Source organism: Elgaria multicarinata, chromosome 7 (assembly GCF_023053635.1).
Source record: "Elgaria multicarinata webbii isolate HBS135686 ecotype San Diego chromosome 7, rElgMul1.1.pri, whole genome shotgun sequence".
NCBI classification, from domain to species: domain Eukaryota; kingdom Metazoa; phylum Chordata; class Lepidosauria; order Squamata; family Anguidae; genus Elgaria; species Elgaria multicarinata.
This window is the reverse complement of record NC_086177.1, coordinates 5324438-5348949: the sequence shown is the minus strand read 5'-3', so window position 1 is coordinate 5348949 and position 24512 is coordinate 5324438. Positions and strand designations below refer to the sequence as shown.

The window sequence follows — 24512 nt, the reverse complement described above, 5'->3', positions numbered from 1 at the left end:
TGACTGTGTATCACATGGTAGCATCGAGACCCAGACTGACCCACTGATCAACATGGGCAGTGGTAGATCAGCAGGCATTCAATTCCAAGAGAAAATATCTCATCCACGCTGCTGCTCTATCAAATTTCAGCATACTCAAGCACCATGAGGAGCTGTTGCTTGAAATGATCACTGGGCTCCTTTTCTTCTCTTCACTGTTTTCAATAAGGTTCAGATATTTTCATTATGGCCTCTATGACTACTAGTTTTTTTCTTGCATTTCAATCTGCATTCTGCTCTTTGAGAGCTCCCCACTCATTTCTGTCTCACAGAAGCCTTTTCAAGTCTTTCCTCTCCCAGTCTTTCTTTTGTACGCTAAATGTAGTTGTATTTAGGCTCTCCTCTTCTTCCAGGCTTTCCTTTCAATTATACCATGGGCTAGTCCCCCATTTTTAGAATAGGCCCTAGTATAAAACCATTCACTATACTGTAGGAGACGGGAATATCAATTATAATGTCATTACAGTAATTCCCACAGAAGTCAGAAAACTTTAATTAGACTAAAGGATATTGAACAAAGAGCTAGAATTAGTAAAGGGTTCTATCGGGATATACACTTCACTGGTTTGGTTTAGTTAGAGAACGCAGTTAATAAAAAAATACTAGATCTGAACATTGAAATAAATGGAAGGGAAATAGGGCTGCCAATGATAGTGCAGCAATAACAAATGCAGAAGAAAAGCTGAGGAACATAATATTATGAGTTTGGTTTTCAGAATTAAAACATATGAGAACAAAACAAAATACTAGTAATAGTACAAAACTCCATGCCACAGTAGGACTGTAAAATAATCACATCTATGCATGCTTACTTGGGACTAGGCACCACTGAATATAATGGATTAGTTCAAAGTGTGATTATTGTTTCAACCTTACTGCAAAGTTTCTATACTACCTTTATTCAGAGAAAGAAAATAAAACTACATTGTTTGTTCCTGCATATTTAACCAATTATGCTTCTTCTGATATTTTATTCTGTGGCAGAGCATGTGCTGCAACGAACTAAAATCATTCTACTCAGATTGTCCAGTAATTGATCCTGAACTAGAAGCAGAAATGATCTCGGCTTTTCTCTTCTCTCACCCACTTAAGACTCATCTCTATGTATGGAATTAAGTCTCTGAACTGCAGTAGACTCTGTACTCTGTAACAAAATCTTATTTTCATATATTTCATTTCTGTAAGGTACAGATGTGTTCAACATGGTGGAGCTTACCAATGAAAGAGATGGGGCTTCCAAATAGTAGGCAGCAAAGCAAGAAATCACCACTTGAACCCCAATACCTGCTTACAAATTAAGCAATCAATTGAAATCTCACAATACTTGTGTGTGTGTGTGTGTGTGTGTGTGTGTGAGAGAGAGAGAGAGAGAGAGAGAGAGACAGACAGACAGACAGACAGACAGACAGACAGACCCCAAATGAGTAAAAGTATATTTTATAACTTTTCTGGGTTGGCAAGGTAGCCTAATTCATCAGCCACAACTTCTCCTGTGGAATACTCCTTCTTGGAGTCAGACCAAATGAAAGCAACTGCTTCTTTGTGCTTTTTTGTTATAAGTAGAGGGCACACAATGCATACTTCTGCAATGCTGCCTTGGGGAAAGAACACTGCAGGACTATCCTGATCCTCAAACTGGGAGGGCCAGGATACCACTGCAGTGCTCCCCCCTCCAACTTGCCAGGGAGGTGCCATATACTGTTTGGGCTAGAAAAAGCACCGCACTGCCAAAAATAGCACCACGGAGCTCAACAAGGAGCCAGAAGAAGCACTACAGCTGAGGAAAGAGTGCTGCAATGCTGGAAGCAGAGGTGGAGAGATTTATCAGGCGAGAGGTGCAGCATGCAATGTCTGAATAAAGACTTGCAAAACTGTCATATGGTATTTTATGCTTCTCCTAGGATCAAATCCAAAGACTGTGGTCAGGCAGTGAAGAATAAATACAATATACCAATATTTACTTTCACCTATAAATTGTAACAATGAAGTATTAATGGGGGAAGGAAAGCAGAGGAGAATAACAACAAATTTTATTGCCTTGGCAGGACCAAAGTCGAAATCTTCAGAATTGCGTATTTCTTTTCAACAACTAATGGCAGAGTAGAAAAATGAATGCATATGACAAACCTTTGTGGATTTTACTGCTGTGACTCCCTTTCCACTCTTGAGGTGGTAAGACTTCAAAACTATTAAGCCTTATGCATAGCAATTATTCTTAGATATGCTGGAATAGGAACCACTCCTGCTCTACACCAGATGCATTACAGTGAGCTAGACTAACTAGCCCCACCCCCCAAAGACAGAGAATATGTTGATAATTCCTTCAAATGAAAGTCAAAAAACAAAGACAGATAGATGCATGGATAGTGCTCAACTACAGATAGAGATAGTGCTAATACCTGTTCTGGACCTGTTCGGGACATGAGTTTTTGAATTCCATTCTGCACCTGGAAATTGGGGCACACCTGAACAAAGTCTAAAAGGATTTAGACTAACACACTTTGTGCAATGCCCACATACTGCTGCTGCATGGCCCTGGCACTCCACACAGCAGAAATGGAACACTGCTGGTGATGTTTGCAAAGCTGGCGTGTGTGTGTGTGTGTGTGTGTGTGTGTGTGTGTGTGTGTGTGTACACATATAGGTATAACTCACTTAGCAATGTTCTCAGTTCTCCACCATAGTTACTTTTCTATAATATGGGGGGGGGGGGGGTTAACCTGCAGCCCTTCATTCATTTTCAAAGCCCACTCCAATTAATCAGCTGTGACCTGTATCAAGGACGATTTGTCCTTCTCCCTGAAGCCCGTTGGAGTGGGAAGAAAAGGAAAGGAAAAAAGGGGGTGGCTATGCTGGCTTCAGCCGAAAGAAAAAAAGGTTCAGCACCTTCGTTCTACAGGACTGAATGAACAACTCATGGTTGAACCTTAATTCATGATTCAATAGTCACAATATCTATTGATCTAAAAAAAAAGATACAGATTACAGAGCTATTTACTGAGTCTTGTGTGTTCTTCTTTGACTATCTGTAACTAAAATTTATTACTTAAATAGGAATCTGAAACCAGTAAACACAAATGAAACTTCAAGCATCTTTCAAACAAGTATTACACAAGCAAAACATGCACTCATTTTTCACTCAAACACATCTAAAATATGTAAATACCTGTTCCTGCAGGTCGTAGTCATAACTATCATGCAGCAGTAGACTGAGGACATAGCGAGTATAAATCATGGCATCAATGCCACATTTTTCTAGCTCTTGTCCCAGCCAGGTCTGCACAGGGCCCAAAGCATGAAGCAGAGACATTTCAGAAACAGGCACAGGACCCAGACAGGAACTTGAGGAGCTTTCAGATGGCAAACCATCCACAACAACTGTATTGATTGGGTGCATGAATCTAGGTGGCTGTCATCCTTAGACCGTGATGCATTTTCTGTAGATGATATTCCGTGGGAACCTGGAGGTGGATATTTTTTTCACTCCAATAAGGAGGAGACACGCTTGACTTCTAGGACAATCATTTATACTTCCTGGCAGTTATCAGTCTAAAGACAAGACCCACTCTTCAGGCATAACCACTGAGTACACTAAATCTTAACAGGAAACACATGTTTATGTGCATTTTTCTACCTTAATTTCACATTGAAGCCAGATGTAAATCCCCAGCAGGACCTATAAGAGGGAAAAGAAAAAGTTGTGACGCATATCAAGAAAACAAATAGCAATTAAGTAAAAACACACACACAAACATCTACGAATAAGGGTAATTGAATACTTCCTAGAAACTGACACAGAGAGAGAGAGAGAGAGAGAGAGAGAGAGAGAGAGAGAGCACACACACAATGGGAAGAGGAGAGAAGGTTCTTAAGTAATTAGAGGCAGCTGGGCAAAATATGTTCTGCAGTGCAGGAGGAAAAATTCAAAGGCAGGGGAAAAAACAGTAAGCACAATGGCCAGTTTTGTACCTGGGATATATATATAATATATGGATGCCCCTCCCTCCTTTTTTGGAAGTAAGCTCAATTGATTTGAGCAAGGAACATACTCCACCCCTTACAGTGAATTTACTAGAGTGTTATGTTCAATTGCAACTAGGGGCTCATCTACACCTGCAGCCATTTAGAGAGTGGGGAGGGATGATCACAGTTTTCCACTTCTGGGATCGTCCTTCAGGAGCCACATGCCAGCGAGTTGTCCCGGAAGTAAAGAGGGATGTTCCAGAGCAACATTTTAATTTTTTAAAAAAGAGGAGACATTTGCACAATTGCGAGGGTGCAATCCTGCCTGAAGGAACTATTTTGTTTTTAAAAAGCCAACCCAACAATCTTGGTGCTGGAAGATGCTTAGTGCCATCCCAAAGATGGTGAAAATGATATCCCCGTCGCCCCCCCCGATGCCCACAGACTCCCCTTGTACAGCTCCATGCCCATTTCCTGAGCCCCACTACTCATGGGGAAGAGGGAGGCCCCCAGGAGGGAGAGCTACACCACCCGCGAAGCTCAAGATGGTCCAGAGACAGAAGGAAAAAAGGGACAAAAGCTGTCCCAGCTATCCCAAGAGAACTGAGTGCTCATCCCCGGTTCACCCTGGGATCAGCGGTGCATCATTTGGACGTGCAGGGACCACCTCGAGACAGGGATAAATGGCAGATGTAGACAAGCCCTGAGTGTACAAACATCTTACTCATGTTTCAGTTTTCAACAAGTTTTGTCCTTCCAGTGAGTGGTCAATTGATTGCCAATCCCAGAAGTTAGAGAATGAAGTTTCAAATTTGTATGAACTATTTACCAATTATCTATTTTACAAAAATCAGCTAAATTCTTTCAATATGTTCTGAAAATGTGAAAAATGTGTGAATTAAGATTCTTCATGAATGATTAACACTAGGAGCAGCAGGAATATTTAATACTCTTTAGACTAATTGTGTGCAAATGATTCATTAGTGGCCAATAAAATATTCTCAAGTCTATAAAAAACACTACTCAACTTTGCCCCACTTTCCCAATGTTCTATACTTTAGAGCAACCAAGAAACAGTATCCAGGAAGAAACTATACAGATAGGAGCACGCTCAATTCTTATGAATCAAAGTTATGCAGATAGAAGATTTAGCTACTTCTGCCGCCATTTCCCCAAGTATACGCCTTTATTTTTTCTGTATCAGTGAATGATTGCCATTCATCTCTAGAAGGAAATATGCTGCACACCTGGGAACAATTTTGGGATTAGGGAACACACACACCCATCTATGATACTGAATAACCTAGTTTTCAGTGACAAACCTCACAGTACATCTCCCAGGGTTCACACAAACCCTCCTTTTGCACATGAACAAAATGCCCATCATTTTGACAGGCAGGTTATATCTAAGAATCAGTTCCCGGAGTTCCATCCCCTTCTTCCAACTCTGTGATTAAACAACAGAACAAGGAACAGCTGGGCAAATAGGGGTTGAGTTGTTCCCTCTCGGTTCTATAGTGATAAATTAATAGGGAACAAACTGGGACAGATTAAAGAGGAAATTACTCCTCACTTCAGATGCTGTAATTACCAGCAAAAGATTTAACACTCCACCCCAAAGGTTTTGCTGAGTCATACCTTTATTTTCTTTCATATAGGTGAGTGGTAGGCGGTCTCCCTATTAAGAATGATAAACACCTGACACTGTGGTGGCTCAGACATCATTAAAGTTTCTCCCCTTACTCCAAATACAGCTTCGGCAGTTAGCAGACTAGTGCATTCTCCTCCTGTATTGGAAGCTATTTAATTTGTGGGGAACAAAGGCAAGAGCTAGATTTGGAAGAATACAATTGGCTCTGCCCTCTTGTTCAGCCCAAGAGGGTAGCCTAGATGGGGAGTAGCTAAGGAAAAAACTGCAACTTGACATCACTTCTCCATCCCTCAGTTTGATAGGCCTTTAGCAAATACATGACTACACATTTCTGGGTTATATAGTCACATTACTAAGAGACAACTGTACAGAACAAGGTTTTAAAGTTAAAAAATATTTATAGACCACTTACTATCCAAGGTCTTGAAGCAATTTACAAATGCAGAATAAACAAAGCATCAATTTAGAAGCAAAACGGCAAAGAAAAACCCTCAAGGAGATACTGGGAAGTGGTGCCCAGTCTATTTTGAATGGCAAGTACTCCTCCTAAAGGGCCACGTCTGCAGTCTAGGGGTGCTCAAAGAGCCAGCTTAGTTACTGGAAGCTGAAGTGTTATCAGTGGCATAGATACTTTCCAGCAGCTGACGTTAGTATGCCAACTACAATCCCTGCATGACATAGTGTGATCCATGTTCTGGCAATCTCCTGATTAATCTTCTGGATTAATCTACTAACCAGGAATAATCATTGAAAACACATATCACCAATGATGAGAGACGGGCTTCTGGTCTATTTTTTATCACAATTTGAACTGCTGGTGCTAGGTGCTTACCTTTAAAGTCAGGACCTAATTACCTGATGTAGGACCTAAATACCTAACATCTACTCCAATACCAGCCTGCCTGCCTGTGTACCAGGATTATCTCTGGAGGTCCTTTTCTGAGTGTCCTCATCATGTCTGTCGTCACCCATTTCTCATGATGAGAGTGCCTTCTCATCTGTGGAGCCCCACTTATGAGATTCTCTTCTTAGGGAGGCTTGACTAATGTCTCTGATGCCGGGGGAAGACCTTTTGTTTCTCCAGGCCTTTTAGCTTGATGAGATATTTTGTGGTGCTGTTTTTATATTTAAAGTTTTGCTCTTTATTGTGGAAGGCATTAAAAAGAATATCAAGAACAATTAAAGATGCTAAAGACGTATTTGAAAGAATGTATTCTCCCTTATGAGTCTGCCCGTGCTTTGAGAGCTTCTGGAGAAGCCCTTCATCTTCACAGGTGCGCTTGGTGGGAACATGGGAGAGGGCCTTCTCGGTGGCTGCTCCAGTGCTTTGGAACTCTCTTCCCGGGGAAGCTAAGCTGGCTCCCTCCTTGATGGGCTTTCAGAAGCAGGCTAAAACTTTTTTGTTCCAGCAGGCCTTTGGAGAATAATCTGGTCCTCCATCTATGTTAACGTTCTTATAATTTTGTTGTGCCCTCCTTGATGGGCTTTCAGAAGCAGGCTAAAACTTTTTTGTTCCAGCAGGCCTTTGGAGAATAATCTGGTCCTCCATCTATGTTAATGTTCTTATAATTTTGTTGTGTATTTTAAATGTTTATGGTTTTAGTTCCCCCGCCCCCATGTATGTTTTAAACTTTGTAAGGCCACCTTGAGGCCCAGCATTGGGCAAAAGGCGGGATACAAATATAATAATAATAATAATAATAATAATAATAATAATAATAATAATAATAATAATGACATGTGGGAAGTTAATGCTTGGCTTTCTCAAAGGTTTTTCGAGCTGCCCTGAAAATCATGGATGTTGTTGGTTCGTAAAGTTTAAAAAAGAAGGCTTATTAATATGAACCTCAAATGGGATGAAGATTAAGAAATAGGATATTTTTAAAGAATTTGAAAAATGCTACGCCAAATTATACACACTGAATAATCCAGACAGACAGTGAAAGATTTGAATAAGCTAGAGGGAAATATAAATCTGTTGAGAGGTGTAAAAGAAATTGGGAAGATAGCAAGACAAATTTAGCAAGAGATAATAGTTTAGAATTTGATGGGTTACCTGCAAAATTACCCAATCTTTAAAGATGAGCTGCTAATACAAATAAATGAAGTTAAGAACTATAAGAATACGCCTGAAACATGAACAATAACAGCTTCAGGGTGCAATCCTATGGGTTGTGCCCTGTGTATCTGTAGTCCCCAGAACTTGGGGATGGTATGACTATACAAAGCAGGGTAGCTACAGCAGAAAGGGGATTCTCTCCTTGGTGTTCCATCCGGCTTGCTTTTTTTATTAGATGGCTATTTTTTTCTGTCAAGCTGGGGCTTCAGAGCTGGGGGGGGGGGGGAGAATGCAGCCCATCCTTGCTTTAGAGCAAAGTAGAAGCATTATAAAGATATCTAAGCAGTTTCAGGGTACAAATTAACCTGACTAAATAAGAGTGTACTGGTTTCTATTTAATATTTCAGCAAAGAGTAGATATACAAGAAATGTTTGGAGCTAAATGGAAAACAGTACCACTTAGATATTTAGGAATTATGTTTACATGATATTTGAGTCAAATAGCAGACATCAATTAAGATTCTGTTGTGAATAAAATCCATACAGATATTCAAGTTTGGGAGAAGAATGTATCTTAGTTTGGTAAAACAGATGTAATAAAGGTTATGTGGCACTCGATTTTTCTTTCTCTTTCAGAACTTGTTGAAATCATAGATCAGAAAATAAAAACATGGCAAGGAGCCATTCAGAAATTTTGTACAAGTGGGAAAAGACAGGGGGAAGTAGAAAGGTGGTTTAGCATTCCCAAGCAAGAGTCTGAGTTTCTAATTCTCCACTGTGAAAAACAATGCTCTACTAGATAAACTTTTGGTCTGAACTTCATCATTTTTTCTGCTTGATTTGAACTATCCAGTGTCTGTTCTGTCTTGATCATTGCGAGGACATAATGTAATTGGGTGTTGTCGAGGCTTGAGTTAGAGGGTGTCCACTATGGATAGAGTTTTCACCAAGGTCTTGGGCGAATCAGGTTTCCCAGGGAGGCATGAATAGGAATAAGACAGAGCCACTGAGAGTGGTGCTGGGGCTGAAAGCTAGACAACCTTGTCTATGTGTTGCTCCAACAAGAAAACTCCTTAAGTAGGAGTCTGGCTGCCTTTAGGCTGGTTAGCCCCATCTCCCCATTGACCAAGGCTTTTCTCTTAAAGGGTGGTGGTCTGTTTTAGCAACCTCAGGCTGCGGCAATGTGGTTATGTCTCTGGTGTGCTGGCGTTTTCATGGCCAGAGTCCACAGTGTCCAAGGATGGCAATGTGACTTCCTCTGTATGCAGGGGGATAGGTCCCTGGGGATCTTCCTGTTGAACAAAGTCCTGCAGAGGTAAAATCCTCATGCCAGCTTTCTGTAACCAAGTCCTGTCCCTGAACCGTTATTTCAGGCATCTCTAATTCCGAGGACAAGGGATCCTCTAAGAATGAGGATTTGGTGTCCTGGACCATAACAGTTTCTTATAAAATGCACTCACTTCTCATGAGATTCCAGCATATTCTTCACTCCTCTGAACTGGCACATTTTTCATCTTCTGCTTCTTTAACATATGTTTGATATCTGTTTTATTACTGTTGAAAACTTTTTTACTTCAAAAATACTAATGATACTTAACTACCTATGTAGGTCAAGCAAATATTTTCCTGAGAAAATTACTATACTATCTTTGGAATAAATAAGCAATTTAAGAGTTATTTTCTAAATGATGCTAACTTTTTATAGACCCTTAGACATGCTTTATGTTCATTTTTATGTAGTTTTGTATTAATGGAGCATCCTAACTACTGATTTTAATGTCTCTCCAATATATAGTCAACTTGTTTCTACTGTTGTAATCATTGGGAGAAAATTGCTTTAAGTTTCTGAAATATTAGATACGTTTTTGCAATGGAAAGGGTAAATTAAATCCTCATAGCCTGCATGCCATCCAAAGATGTGGGTTTTCCAGAAAAAAATTAAATTAAGACTTTTGCATAAGAAAAATGTCTGATGCCTTTCAGAATGTTCTAATTTAGCATATTTATTTTACTAGTATTTAATAAACTAAGAAAAATGTTAATTTTTTGTGTCAATTTTGACCTGAAATATCTGAGGTGGAAAAATTAAAGCATATTTCCATGTGATTTAAATAATACATTATACAGACAGGTATTAGATTACTTATCCAAATTTAAAGACAATAGCAAAGGTACTGAAACAAAGGTCCTGAAAACTGTCCTGAAAACCTTCTCCAACCTTGAACCCCACCAGATGTGTTGGACTACAAGTCTCAGCATCCCCTAGTCAACAGGGCTGGTTGGGATGGGTGGCCCAACACACCAGGAGGATACCAGGTTGAGGAAGACCACACTAATTTATTTGAGCAACCCAAAGAACTGTACATGATATACTGACAACCACTGTCTATTTCAATGGAGTTCAACTCTCTTCCACTAAGGTTGTTGGGTACATTCAGTTTCACTGTCACTACTTATTAGTTCCTTTCAACATTAGGATGTATGTATGTATTCTCTCACATACTTGCTAGGGATCATTACCTGGAAAACATTCTTTCAGCTTTGCAAATTGGTAGCCATTAATTGTTATTAATTAAACTTATTGGGGGGGGGGAAGCACCCATGCCATCCCAACATTATGATGTGACTTGAATAGGTTTTGGTTTAATCACTACTTTAACCTATTGCATTATACCTAGAGAATAACAAAATCAATATGCAAGCAAGACTTTTGTGGTGCAGAAACTATCATCTCATGTTTGGACTGAAGTAACATCAGTTATCTAAAATAATGATACTTCTTTCAAAAACATTTCACTAAAACACAGTATCATACCACTGACTTCTACCCCAAACAATACTATTTGAATTCTTCCAATATTTTACAAAAGTTTGCTTTATAGCGGCTTTTTATTCTGATGAGGCTCGCCTGGCACCAACGCTACTATCTTTCCGGCGTCAGGTTAAGACTTTCCTCTTTGCCCAGGCATATGGCGGCACATCCTAATTACCCAAATGTTTAGTTTTTAATCGGTTTTTAATGCTTTATGTGTGTATGTACTGTGTTTTAGAGTTTTAAATTTTGTATACTTGTTTTTACCTCAATTTTAGAATTTCTGTAACCCGCCGAGAGCCCTGGCTATGGGAGTGGTATATAAATGTAATAAATAAATAAATAAATAAATAAATAAACACAGCCACCAAGTTATTGTTAAGTGTTGTACTTATTGTTTAACTTTATTTTAGCTTGTATGTTGCTTAGTAAATTGTATTTTATAAAGCAACTGATAAAACACAAATACGATAAATTTAAATTCAATAATACATTCTTCTCTAAAAAAATGATTATATTTTAACCAATTTAACATATTTGTCATGGAGTTGTTTGATGATTGCAACTCTTTGCTATAGAAAAGGGACTGTAGTTCTCTGAGGTTTAGCAATTCAACCACTACAAATGCTCCATAGAACCCAAGCATCATTGGTTGAAGAAGAATGTCACAATTCCAAAATTGGCAGAACGTAAATTTGTGCCTGGCGAGGTCATGCTGGACTTTTGTACCTTGATGACTAGCCAGCCACCTACGGAGTATCAGATGAGTCCCAAATTTTCATTTGCAGGAGGCTGTGTGTGAGGAACTCTTCCTGAAGAGGGAAAGAAACAGCCCTGAGCCCCACCTCTAGAATGCAGACTTGTGTTAAATAAGGCTACATTCTGGAGATTGCATTACAAGGATTCATTCTTCTTTACAGCCTTCAAACTACAGGTCTGAGTCTGAAAGGAAGGGGCAGCCGCACATATACACCTCCTAGCCAAAATATTGTCCTCTCTGTCCAAGTAGCAAAGAACGCTGATGCCAGCAGCTGCTTGGTTGCCCTGCTGTGTTTACAAGCTAAGCATGACAGGAAACGTGGCTATCTGACCATACAGTTACTATGATCTAGCATTAAAGAGGGAGACACAATCAATAGCAGTTGCCAAGTGCTCAGCCACACACACACTCAGTTGCCTCTTCTCCCAGCACCCTCCTATGTTGAGAGATAGTGATGGGGAAAGAATGGCCTCAGAGTGCATGGCACACAGAAACTGCTATCCTCTGAAAAGCAACTAGGGATGCTGGCTGGAAAGCACAATCGTCAGGCTGACCTGAAAGTACAGAGCACACTAATCACGGCTGATGCAGCTCAAAGGCATGCAGCTGCCTAGGCGTCAAGCCATAGGCTCTACAACTGTCCTTTCCCCATGCCATCTCTCAACAGAGAAGGACAGCTGAGGAATGTATGATATGTGCTCAGGTGACTGTAGCCTCAAGGGACTGGGGGTCGATTCATGCAGCATTTCACTGAAGAAGCAGCTCTTGGGTCGTCCACAACTTTGCCTTCTGGGCCCCATTTCCAACATGCCTATGAAAGGTAGTGGGGGAAGTATTGGAGAAGCAGGGGAGTTAGGGTGGGAGACAGGAAGGGGAGGGCAGAACCCAAGTAATGCCATCTTATTTGCAGCACTGTCCAAGGGTAAAATGACTTCCTTGCTTCTCTCTTCACAGGATTTATATGATTTTGATGAGGGTGGGGGAGTAGCAAAAGTACTATTCAAGACTAATCAATTTTTCTTATGGAAAGGAGCCCTAATAGACAGCATTAAATCAGTACTAATTAGCAGTCTGAGACCACATAAAGCAGCTCCTGATATATCTTACATGTTAGGCATACCAAAACTTGTTGTTAGTATCCTTACAATACCAACATTTTTTAATGAGTACTGGTAATTACTTAGAAATAATATGGGTACAAGCACCAACATTTCCTATTTATTTCCACTTTATCATAGTGGACCTCATCACACAACAGCTGAGAAAACAGTAACTTCATTGAGGCCCCTCCATACTCAGCTTCACAAGTTTCCCAATATCCCAACTTCCTATACTGTACCATACAGACTACCAGACGTGAGGAACCTTTTCCCAAAGAAGGACCGCTGACCCATGGAAAAAGTCAACCAGGGTCACAGCCAATGGTGGGCGGAACCAGGGCCCAAAGTGGGCACAGTTTGCAGAATTGCATAGTTCTCTGTGCTACCCCCATCCCTTCTCTACTTCTTGTGCATGCACGCACACACACACCAGAAGTGATTCTCACAGGAGCAGTCCAGGGAACAAGTGTAAGCCTGCAGCATCCAGAGAGCCAGATGACCTTGAGGGCTGAAGGAAATTAGGTCAAGGTCCACAGGTTCCCAACCCCAGATTTATATGACATTTTATATAAAAAAATAAAGCCCTGGGACTAGGCAACATTGGCAGCCTGACAATGCTGTCTCGATAAATACCCACTCACCAAGGCAAGCAGATGTTGACCATAAGCAAAAGGGCACTGCAAAAAGGCAGAGCCTCTAACTGATAGCTACGATGGAACCAGAAAACGGTTCTTTTAAAAATCCAAACACAAAATGAGCTTGCTCTACAGCTACACAGATCAGAGAGAGCTTTTGGAGTGCATGAGTATAAAGCGCAATCAGCATTTCATCAGAGAAAGAAGCTTCCAGGTTTTAGTTGTTTCAATGAAAGTTGTTCCTGCTCTCTTAGTTCACACCTAAGAACTTTCTGGATTTCCCCCCTTGCAAAACCTAAGTTCCCTAACACTGCCCACGCCACCCCCACCAAAGCACGAAATGGAAAAACTGGAAACTTGGATGAGGGAATATCTTTTGAAATGTTTTCTTTCAGAGTAAAGGAAACACCTTTTAAAGCAGTGTTTATTTATTTATTGCATTTCTATACCGCCCAATAGCCGAAGCTTTCTGAGCAGTTTACAAAATTAAGTGTAAAATAACGTTGCTGCAGCAAGTGCTGAAAATCATAGACATAAGATCCGAACCTGGTAGTATCAACATAATATTGCCACTACATATGACTGAATTACTGAACAAGCAACATTTTGGGGGCTTGATCTTTTCAAATACTACAAAATGCAGATCATCATCAGGTGATCGGCACAAAAGTATGATCTAGGAGTTTGCCAAGCCCATTTCTCCTACAACAAGCTGGCAAAGCCTTTGTATGATACAAAGTCTGACTGCTTCTTCTCTCTTGCCTTTTCAAGTGAAATAAACTGATGAATGTTCAAACATTCATGTGCAATCAAGAAACAGACTGATATGCAAAAGTTGAGAGGCTGCTTTCAGTTTATGAATGCTTTCGATTTTTTTAAGTCCATGAAGCTCAGAAGTGAAAGTTCAGAAGTAATATATCTTTCAGACACCAATTTTTAATTACATTTGAATTAGGCCAATTACATTCAAACTTTTACAGAAATGGAGCATGATACAAATAAAATGCAATTGCTCACCCTATTTGATCTTAGATTTGGAAAGACTTATCTCACTCCAATCTTCTCCTGGGTAAGGCTGCCAGTCATTACTGATAATCAGGAAGAAGCAAATGTGCTATAAAAATTAAGCACTAAGCTGTTTCATCACAGGAAGCTCTCTCATGCCATTTACTCCTTAGTAAGGCCTTTGCCTAGCATTAGCTGTAGGCAGACTTAGGATTGTGAGGAAATGTATTCAGCTGCCTTTTTTAATTTACATGTTCATTGGTATGCAAAACTGGTTTTGGTTCTGAGCCCTACTAAAGCTGAAGGCACTTTAGTGTCAAGCACTTTAACATAATTCAGGAATCTTTCCCACTTCAGTTAATGCACATTATCCTCTTTCACTAGTAATGGTTTCCCAACTTTGTCACCACACACCTCCAGAAGGCCCTTCTGCACTAAATTACTCTGCTTGCTGGACTTTGCTGACGTGCAACTAGGCTTGGATTTAATCCCATCATGACACAGCTAGCACCAACCTCATTGCATAAACCTAACAGCATGTAGGCCTTCTTTTTTCATTACTTTGTTATCTGCCTCCCCACCATTTCCTTCACCACGCCCTATCTCTGGTCTCCAGTGACACTGATAAAGTTGAGGGCTGGGAAAAGACCATTATATCAAAGGTGGAATTCCCTCCCCCATTTCAAAAGGGCATTTATATATATGTCGGGTGTGCAGATATAGGTGCTTTTGGAAGAACACACACACTAGAAGGCATTCAGTGAAATTGACAAGGCTAACACTCAACCTCTCCAGCAGAGAAGGGAAAGTAAAGTGCACAGTAATGTGGCAGATGCCCAGAACCAGGGGCATTGCTAGGCTTGGGTCCATGTGCCAGATCAATTTCCCAGGGTGCCAGATCAATTCTCAGAGCCCTGTGTCAATTGGTGACAATAAAAGTTTCCCGCCCTCGTCTTAATTGGCATGCAGGGGGCAATCAGACATCCTTCTTTGCATGTCAATTAAACTTTGAAAAAATATTTCCATTGTTGCTGGGGGGGGGTAGTGGGCCAGAAAGAGAGAAAAATGTTTTTGTCCTCCTAAAAGTTTCAACAATCTGGGTGGGATATCCTTTTCCAGGTACCTCAAGAGTGTATTAGATCCTCATCACATGGGTCATATGGCTCCCCCTGATTTTTATGTGTTTCCCTGTCCTGGATTGTGGTACATAGAGAGGTGGTACATAATGTGGGATTTCCTAGCCTGCTCTGCTTGTGTCTTTGTTCCTGTATATGCGCTGGGATTTGGAGAAAATGTCACAAATCCCTACCACATGGAGGCACACACCTAGAGCTCCAGAGCAGAGAAAGGGAACGGGAAAGAGAGATATTCTCCTACCATTTCCCTGCCTGTACCACCTCTTCCTCGGCTCCCACTGTCTCCTTCATGCTGTCCAGTCCTAGCTCCATCCTTCTCCTTCTTCTGATTCCCACCACTAAACCTGCCTGTCCTTCCTTTCAACCTTCCACTCCATTTTCCTTCCAAATCTTCCTTACTCCTTTCCCTCTACCTGCTTACCCCCACCAGCCCACCATCCAGCCCTATTCCTGCCACTATATATCCAGCGTTTTGAAACATCCCCCAATGGAATTGTGCACAACTTTTTAATTTTGATTTTAATGTATGCACCTAACGATAACTGATGAATGAATGAATTGAAAGGAAATCCATTAAATCTTGGAGCAGGATCTGGGTGAGAATTGGGAAGTTAATTGGGGGCAACCCCCCTTTGCCCGTGGCCCGCTTTTGGATTAGGACTTCACTCATTTGGGTGCAAAAGTTGCCATTTTTAGATGCCCCAAATATTTTAAGTGCCTAGCAATGCCTGCCCACAACCATGGAAAAGAAGTAGGTATTGGGCGAGAGAGCAACACTGCACTCATTAATTCTGACCAATATTCACTTTCCTATTCAATAAGTAGACATTAAAATATGAGAAGCACCATTTCAAAATATGTATATGGAAAAAGGAGTACACTAAAAGTGTACTTCAGATAAAATACAACTATTTACAACAATGGGGGGCGGGGGAGGAAAGTTGAAAGCCGATTATAAATCCATCTTACTGTGGACAACAGTCAATTTAATAAGTGCTAAACATATGCAATTTAAATCACATTTCTGTCTTTCACACAGGAGAGGCTTAAATGCACTTAAATGGTGTATCTTCTATATACACCAAATCGACCCATCAGGTCTTCTGGGGAGGCCTTACTGGTCATTCCATGACCAACAGAGTGTCATTGAGTAACAGCAGGCACCCATCTTCTGAAATGGTCTCTCACTTTTGCCTTTAGAAGCAGAAACTGTGGTGGGCTTTAGATGCCTCTTGAAGACATCTGTTTATTAAGGCTTTTCCTGACTTGTAATCGTACTGTTCTGTTCTACAGTTCTGGTAACTTTTAAAATGTATTTATTATTCTATATTGTATTTATATTGTACTTCATGTATTTTTTATGTAAACTGCTTAGAGAACTTAAAATATCAAGTTGTATACAAATAGTTTAAATAAAAAAATAAATGGCATAAATGGCAACCCAGGGACCAAAGAGAAGCCCCGCCCTTTACCCCAAAACCCCATAAGGGTACTTTTCTCCCTTCCAGGAGGATCCACACCTGTTTCTTTATAGAAAAGGAACCCTCAACACTAGAATAGCCTTCCCCAACCTGGTGCCATCCAGATGTTTTGGACCAACTCCCATAAACTTCAATCAGCATGGCTAATTGTTAGGAATGCTGAGAGTTGTAGTCCAAAACATCTGAAAGACACCATGTTGGGGAAGGATGCTCTGGAAAACTGCTGCCTTTCTCTAGTGCTGAGTGATGAAACCAGCTCTTACCTTCAATCAGTGATCAGGGTGATCCCTTTAAAGAAGGAATCCCTTTCAGAGATCAGAAGAAAGAGCAGTTTCTTCCTCAGTGCTAGAAAAATGCTACCTCTCAGAAAGAAGAGAAAGGATGGGGCTTGGAGGAAACCACCATAAGCTGGATGTAGTCCATGGGTCAGAGGTTCCTTATCCTTCAATTACACTCTAGTTTAACCTTCCGCTTCCAAATACTGTTATGAAATGCCTTGCATTGTAAAATAGATACCTCTGGTGGAAGAGAAAAATTAATTTTTCCTTATACGTGTTTTTTTAAATATTCCTAGAATAGCTACACTTCCTTTTGCCTGTTTTTCTAAAGTAAGAGTCTCAAACATTACTCTGATGTGGAATTCTGCATATACTCAGCCAATGTTTAATTCTTTAAAAAAAAAAAGGAGGCACCTCAGTTCTAGCATGCCTGAAACCAATGCCATCTGTCCCAGAAACACTACTCTACAACTTAATCCTATGCGTTGGGACATACCTAGAGTTGGTTACTTGGTCTTAAATGCTCAGAGGTGTTTTGCTTTACTGCTATTTCTTCTATTTCAGGATTCAAGCCCTGGTATTGAAAACAGATGATGGGACTGAGCCCTAGAACAAGTTAAGTTATGTTACCCTGCTACGTAAGCTTACACTGTATACAGGAACTAGGACCAAGTAAGCCTTGGCTCAATTAAGGATGGGAATGGGCCAGTTTCAGCTGCAAAGCCCCAATCTTGTAAATAGTTGTCAGCTGGCTAAGAAACACTCACTTGTGGATAACAGAGAAAATTCCTCCTTTGAAATCTCAGGGTGCAAAGTACTTTCTTCTTTTGGCTTTTCTTTTCAATCAGAGCCATGCACCCCCTTTTTAATGTTTACATTCACATAGGCCTTTTCACCATCTCTTGCAGAGCAGCCTTTGGTGTATTGCTCATGATTTCAATCCAAATTTTAGAGGAATGTAAAAGCAGCCCTACCACAAAAGACAAATTTCACCTTGAAGCAGCAGCATTAGGACTTAACACCACACATTTTCATCACCTCCATTCTTGTATAACCCGTTTCATTCAGTTATTTGTTTTTATGTGTGCTAATAATTTGCGTGTATGACCTGCAATTTACCACTGGTACCCGAGTTCATCAAGCCACTGTCGTGCCACAAACGACTAAGTATAGATGTATATGTGAAGGCAAACTAATAAGATTTTGTGGACTTATTTGAATTGCTGCAGTAAATACACACTTGATTTGATCAATCTATAAAAGATGGTTCTGGTTAGAGTAAGATTTCCAAAACCAATATAAAATCAACACTTGCTTAAGCTAGTGTGTGCGACCAAACCAGCTGGCTTTTTAATTTTCTCATCAACATCTGAAGAAACCCAACAAGAGAGAGGTGAAACGAGATACAAGAATAAGAAGCTTTTACATACTTTGGACACTCTTTCCTTACAGCTAAAACAGATACCAATAATAATAATAATAATAATAATAATAATAATAATAATAATAATAATAATTTCTTACCCGCCTCTCCCTTTGGATCGAGGCGGGGAACAACATTAGAACAGGAATCAATACATCTCAAAAATTCTTGATTTCACATTGATCTGGATAGGCCTACCGGAAAAGGCTAGTTTTTAAAGCTGCCTTAAAATCGCACAGAGAGTTAATTTTACGAATCTCCTTCGGCAGGCCATTCCACAATTTGGGGGCGACAGAAGAAAAGGTCCTCTGGGAAACTGATGTCAGTCTAGTTTTAGCTGACTGAAGTAAGTTCACCCCAGAGGACCTGAGTGGGCGGGGCGGACTATATGGGAGTGTACCTTGAGTGTACTTAACACAACAGCACCATATAGACGTTTTGAATAGATCAATCCCAACTCCATCAAAGCACTGACAACATGACTGTGTTCTTACTTATGGAGGCGCCCCAACTGCGCATTCCAACACACCCATCGAGGGAGGCCCCAGTCAAGCAAGCCTGTGACACACCAGCAAGGTTAGGGCGAGCGGCCCAATGAAAGGAAGCCAGTCTCACGCAAAGCCCACCCTCTTCCAGTCCAGCACCGCGGTGCCAAACCGGGCGGGGAGAGGAGAGAAACAAACCTGGGCAAAGCCACAGGGGCGTTGCTTAGAAGAGTGAAGAAAACACGCCTGTTGTTTGCGAAACGGAGCCGTGTCGGGAAAGCCCTGCAACGGAAGCTCGGATCGAGCGAGGCCGCCTGCTGAGACGGCAGGCGCCGAAAGGCCCTCCGCCCAGTAAGCCCTGCTCGCCGCCCGCCTCGCCAAACCGGGTCACTGCGGGTTTGCGAGGCTGAGGCGGCCGAGCTGCCCGTCTCAGTACCCTCCCGTCCCGTCCCCCCCGCCAGCCTCCTGAGGCCGCCTGCGAAGAGGGCAGCCGGGAGACGGAGGCGCCGAGGGCCCTCAGTCCCTCCCTCGTTCCCTTCCGTGGAGCGTAGCCAGTCTACCTCCGTAGCGAGCCGCCGCGAGAACCAGACGCGCCTCAGGATCACTCCATGGAGGCGGCGGCGGCGGCCTTGAAGCCAACGAAGACACCCGGCCGGGCCTACTTGTCCTGTCCTGCCCGTTGCCCAACAGCGCGACAGGCCTCGCCCAGGCCGCAGCGGGGAGGGGGGCGAGACGCGTCGCGCACAATGTCGCCCTCGAGCAAGCGGGGCGGCCTCCCCCAAGGTCGCGCTTACCTGCTGGGGCCTCTGGCGACCCGTCCCGAGTCAGGCGGCGGGACCGAGCCGGAATTCGCCCGGAGAGGCGTTACGTAAACCGGCGCCGGCCCCGCCGAGGGGAGGGACAGAAGGATGGGGCGGGCCGCCCTCGCCGTTCACTGCGCAAGCGCAGTGCCGTCGCCAACTAACTCCGCCCGTATCCTTCTGCCCAGCGGCTCTGCGTGTATTTCTGGTGCCGCCATAGTCAGGGGTCGGGAGGAAAGAGGAGTTCGAGTTCCCTGCTCAATTCGAAGGCAGGAGGAACTGTGGGGTCCTTTTACCTAGGGTGACCCTATGAGAAGGAGGACAGGGCTCCTATATCGTTAACAGTAGCATAGAAAAGGGAATTTCAGCAGGTGTCCTTTGTATATATGGAGAACCTGGTGAAATTCCCTCTTCATCACCACAGCTAAAGCTGCAGGAGCTATACTAGAGTGACCAGATTTAAAAGGGGGCATGGCATCTGCAGCTTTCACTGTTGTGATGAAGAGGGAATTTCAGCAGGTTCTCCATCTATACACATGTAACCCTTGGGTCGGTACCCAGGGCCGGGTTCTATGTCTAGGGGTTGTTTGTTTTTCCCTTAAGGTTAGCTCAGGCTCAAGCCCCCACCCAGGAAACCTGGGACACCAATTTAGAGATGTCTGAGTAGCAACCTCACCCACACACCTGAGGTATAAGTACTGGTATTTATTCAGTTTGACAACAAGCAACAAAAATGGAAGCCTGTGTCCTTTAGCCTTATTCACAAGCCCAGGAGACAGTGAATGAATAGGGATCCTCCAGGCATGCAATAAGGTGGATGGTAGGTGGCAGCAACCGGAACTGGGGTGTGCTGCAAAGAGAGCTGATTATGATTATTATTTATTTATTTATATAGCACCATCAATGTACATGGTGCTGTAACTCAGCAGCATCAGGAACTGGGGTGCGCTGCAAAGAGAACTGATTCAGTAGGCCCAAACCAGGAACTGGGGTGCGCTGCAAGAGAGCTGATTCAGCAGGCCCAAAACAGGAACCACCTCCAACACTAACAATGTCAAAGTTCAGCTCCTCCTTCTGCAGCAAGAGACTGTTGCATGCACAACACTGTATGCAAATAAGCTCCTTCATGTTAGGGCATGTTTTCCCTGCTCCCCCCCACCGGGTGGCGTGTACTCATTTCTCTACTGCTTTACACACATGACACCTGCTGAAATTCCCTTTTCTACGCAACTGTTAAAGATACAGGAGCCCTGTCCTACTTTTCATAGGGTCACCCTATTTAACGTCTTGACTAGGGTGGCCCTATGAAAAGGAGGACAGGGCTCCTGTGTCTTTAACAGTTGCATAGAAAAGGGAATTTCAGCAGGTGTCGTTTGTATATATGGAGTACCTGGTGAAATTCTCTCTTCATCACAGCAGTTAAAGTTGCAGGAGCTATACTAGAGTGACCAGATTTAAAAGAGGGCATGGCATCTGCAGCTTTAACTGTTGTGATGAAGAGGGAATTTCACCAGGTTCTCCTTATATGCAAACAACACCTGCAGAATTTCCCTTTTCAATACAACTGTTAAAGATACAGGAGCCCTGTCCTCCTTTTCATAGGGTCACCCTAGTCTTGACCACCACCCCCCAAAGGATTTTAGATAGGAGAGAGGGACAACCTAAAGCAGAATATTCGTTCCAGTTTTACACTAATGAAAATGACATTGATAAATTTTTGTCCATTTTAGTCCCAATGAGATGCCAATGTATAATAAGACTGCAACTTAACATAATCTAAACAAAAGTGCTCAGTTTCCAGGCATTCCTTGCTTTGGTATTTGTGGAATCCCCTTTCTGTAAACTCAGTAATAGTTCTAGCTATTTGTGTTCAGAAAAGTCATAATCATCTCTGAGATAATTTCAGAAGGGTGGTTTTTTTTTTGTAATTAATTTCCTTTAATAAAACACAACTGTGTAGAACAATATAGTTTATAACTACCAAAATAAGCAGAAGATTTCTGTGCAATTTGATGTGACTGCAGTGCAGCAACCATGAATGATGGCACACACTCTAAGCTTATTAAACTACCTATTTTTGCTATTTTATATATTTATTTATTTATAACCAGCCTTTTTCCCTTTTGCGAAGAACCCAAGGTGTTTTACATGACCCTCCTCTTCTCCATTTTATCCTGTGAGGTAGGTTAGGCTAAGTGATTGACCCCAATGAAAAAGAAGAGATAGTCTCTAGTGTTGGAAAATAGAAAAAGGTTTTTATTTTTTGCTACGTATGTCTTCAATCTTTATAAATGGTATTGTTGTAAAAGGACTTAATGTATAAAAAGCTCGACGTTTCGGATCTCCCAATCCTTCTTCAGGAGCTTCTGAAACAAAATAACATCCGTGAACCACAAGTCCAAATACAGTAAGCTAAAACAGCTAGATGCAACAGTTTTTTCGTTCAATAGAACGTCTATAGCAGAGAAAGAACGAAAAAACTGTTGCATCTAGCTGTTTTAGCTTACTCTATTTGGACTTGTGGTTCACGGATGTTATTTTGTTTCAGAAGCTCCTGAAGAAGGATTGGGAGATCTGAAACGTCGAGCTTTTTATACTTTAAGTCCTTTTACAACACTACAATTTTTAAAGATTGAAGACATACATAGCAAACAATAAAAAACTTTTTCTATTTTCCAACACTAGAGACTATCTCTTCTTTTTCATTGGATTCGCATAGTGTTTCCCCCCCTCCATTTTGATAAGTGATTGACCCAAAATTATCCAGAGAGTGGAGGCTAGAACTTGGATCTCCCAGGTCCCAGTCCAACACTAACCACTACATCAGACTGGTTCTCTGCCTGAAAAAAAAAAACATGGAAATTTTCATGCAACCAGCAGGCCATGATGCAGGTTTGATGTTGCATTACATCGACTTATAATATGATAGTTTTACAGAGTTGTGAGTGTTGAAAGGCAAGCCCACTTGCTTAGGCTGCAGTCCTAAACACACTTACATTCAACTATGAGTAGACATGTATAGGAATCCACTGTAAACTGTGCAGTCCTGATTGACTTTGAACAATGATTGTCATTATCCCAGTAATTTGCAGATAAAACCCATTTTACCTTGAAAGGAATGTTCCCAGCTTATTTTATTTTATTTGTATCCCACCTTTCTACCAAGAAAAATGGCACTCATTTTTAATTGTAAAACATTTCTGTTTTCCCAGATTTATACTACTAATTCCTGCCTTGTAGATTGCCATCTTGTAATTAATATCATTGCTAAAATTAAGATATTAAGTATCAATTCCACTAATCTTTTCAGAAATTTGATGGAACTTCAGGCAGGATAAACAGGGTTCCTTGAAACTGCAGACTCTGGCCTGTCCATCCGCCAGAGAATCGAGGGATGCTAGAAGGCTGCACCTGCTGCATTCCAGGAAGAACATTATGGCAAGGATTTAGGACTAGAGATGTAAAATATCTGGAGATTTTGAGGTCTTGGGAGGGGGGGAATAGGGATTTCAGAGGGATGGATTGGAAAAATTGGAAACGTGGGGGGAAATTGAAAATAAGTATTACTTAATTCTTGAGCACTTTTTGCAGATCTAAAGTCACTTTGTTGCTTTCAGACAGCACACACACACACACACACACACACACACACACACACACACACACGTTTTCTGGCTTTTTTTCTGGGCCTTCACACCACTACTTAGGACCCCAGCACCTCAAGGATCGCCTTTTCCCATATGACTCTATCCAGTCCCTGAGGTCAACTTCAAAGCACCTTTGCTGTGTGTCCACACCAAGAGAAGCTTGTCTGTGTGCGGGGATGTCAGTTTGGGAACATGCTTTTTCTGTGATAGCTCCATGTTTATGAAATGCTCTCCCCAAGGAAGCTTGTCTGGCACCGATGTGGTCATCTTTCTGTAGCCAGGTACTTATTTTCCCAGGCATTTGGACACTAGTTATGGCCCAATTGTTGCTTTTGTGGTGTTCATTCTAAGCTATGAATGGAGGAAGGTTTTGTGGCTGAACACTTTTCATATTACATTGTTTTTGGATTATATATTCATTTATATATGTAGTATTGTGCTGATTATAGCTTATCTTTATTTTGTTTTGTTTTCCCCTGTTATTAATTTTGATTTCTATGTTGTGCATGTAAGTCAATTTCAGTCAGCTTTTTGTGGTGGGAAATGACACATAAATTTAATTAATTAATAAAAATAAGGGTGAAACCAACATAGACCTATGTATCACCCAGAGAAGGAACGGCTGCCTAGAACTTGTTTCACCCTTCCCTGCCAGAAAGAACATCTGTAAGAACTTTGAAACTAAGAACTGGTGCCTAAATTTTGCTTTTTTCCTCCTTCATCCCAATCCGATTTCCTTTTGTGTCATGTCTTTTAGATTGTAAGCCTGAAGACAAGGAGTTCATGGAGAAAAATCAAATCTAATTAAATTTTTAACTTAACTAAAGCTGTACAGAGACTTTTAAATGTTATTTTGTAACATTTAACAGCTGAGCAATTACTAAACTTTGACTTGATTACTTTTAATTGTAGATGTATCCCTTCATGATTTGTTAGTAGGCCGTATGTTACATTATACTTTGACCTGTACCTACGTTTATAAAGGAGTACAGAAAGTTTTTTTGTGTTCATATTTCATTTTGCTCTGATTTGCAGTTAAGTTTGTTTAATTATACTTGACATTTTTTATATTAAAAATAAAACTTTACAGCACATAGTTAGAGAAGATAGCCTAATTCTTTTTTAAAAAAAACCTATTTGGACATAAATATACTAACTTTGAATTATAGTGAAAACCATTGTTATTCGTGGAATCCATGCATGTCAAGAACTTTCCAATGCAATATATTTCATGAGAA

At 41.3% G+C, this 24512-nt stretch overlaps 1 protein-coding gene across 7 annotated transcripts in view; it reads right to left on the bottom strand.

The window, feature by feature from the left end:
- KIAA0232 (KIAA0232 ortholog) overlaps positions 1 to 19749 on the bottom strand; it is a 54380-nt gene extending 34631 nt beyond the window's left edge. For 6 of the 7 annotated variants that reach the window (XM_063130143.1, XM_063130145.1, XM_063130146.1 and 3 more), the window contains exons 1-2: positions 19622 to 19749; positions 3206 to 3715 (exon numbers count right to left, since the gene is read on the bottom strand). In XM_063130143.1, coding sequence (XP_062986213.1) covers positions 3206 to 3436 — 231 coding nt within the window. In that variant the 5' untranslated portion in view covers positions 3437 to 3715; positions 19622 to 19749. The remainder of the gene's footprint in view (positions 1 to 3205; positions 3716 to 19621) is intronic. The other variant, XM_063130149.1, reaches the window with a different exon arrangement.
- Between the last annotated feature and the right edge of the window lie 4763 nt (positions 19750 to 24512).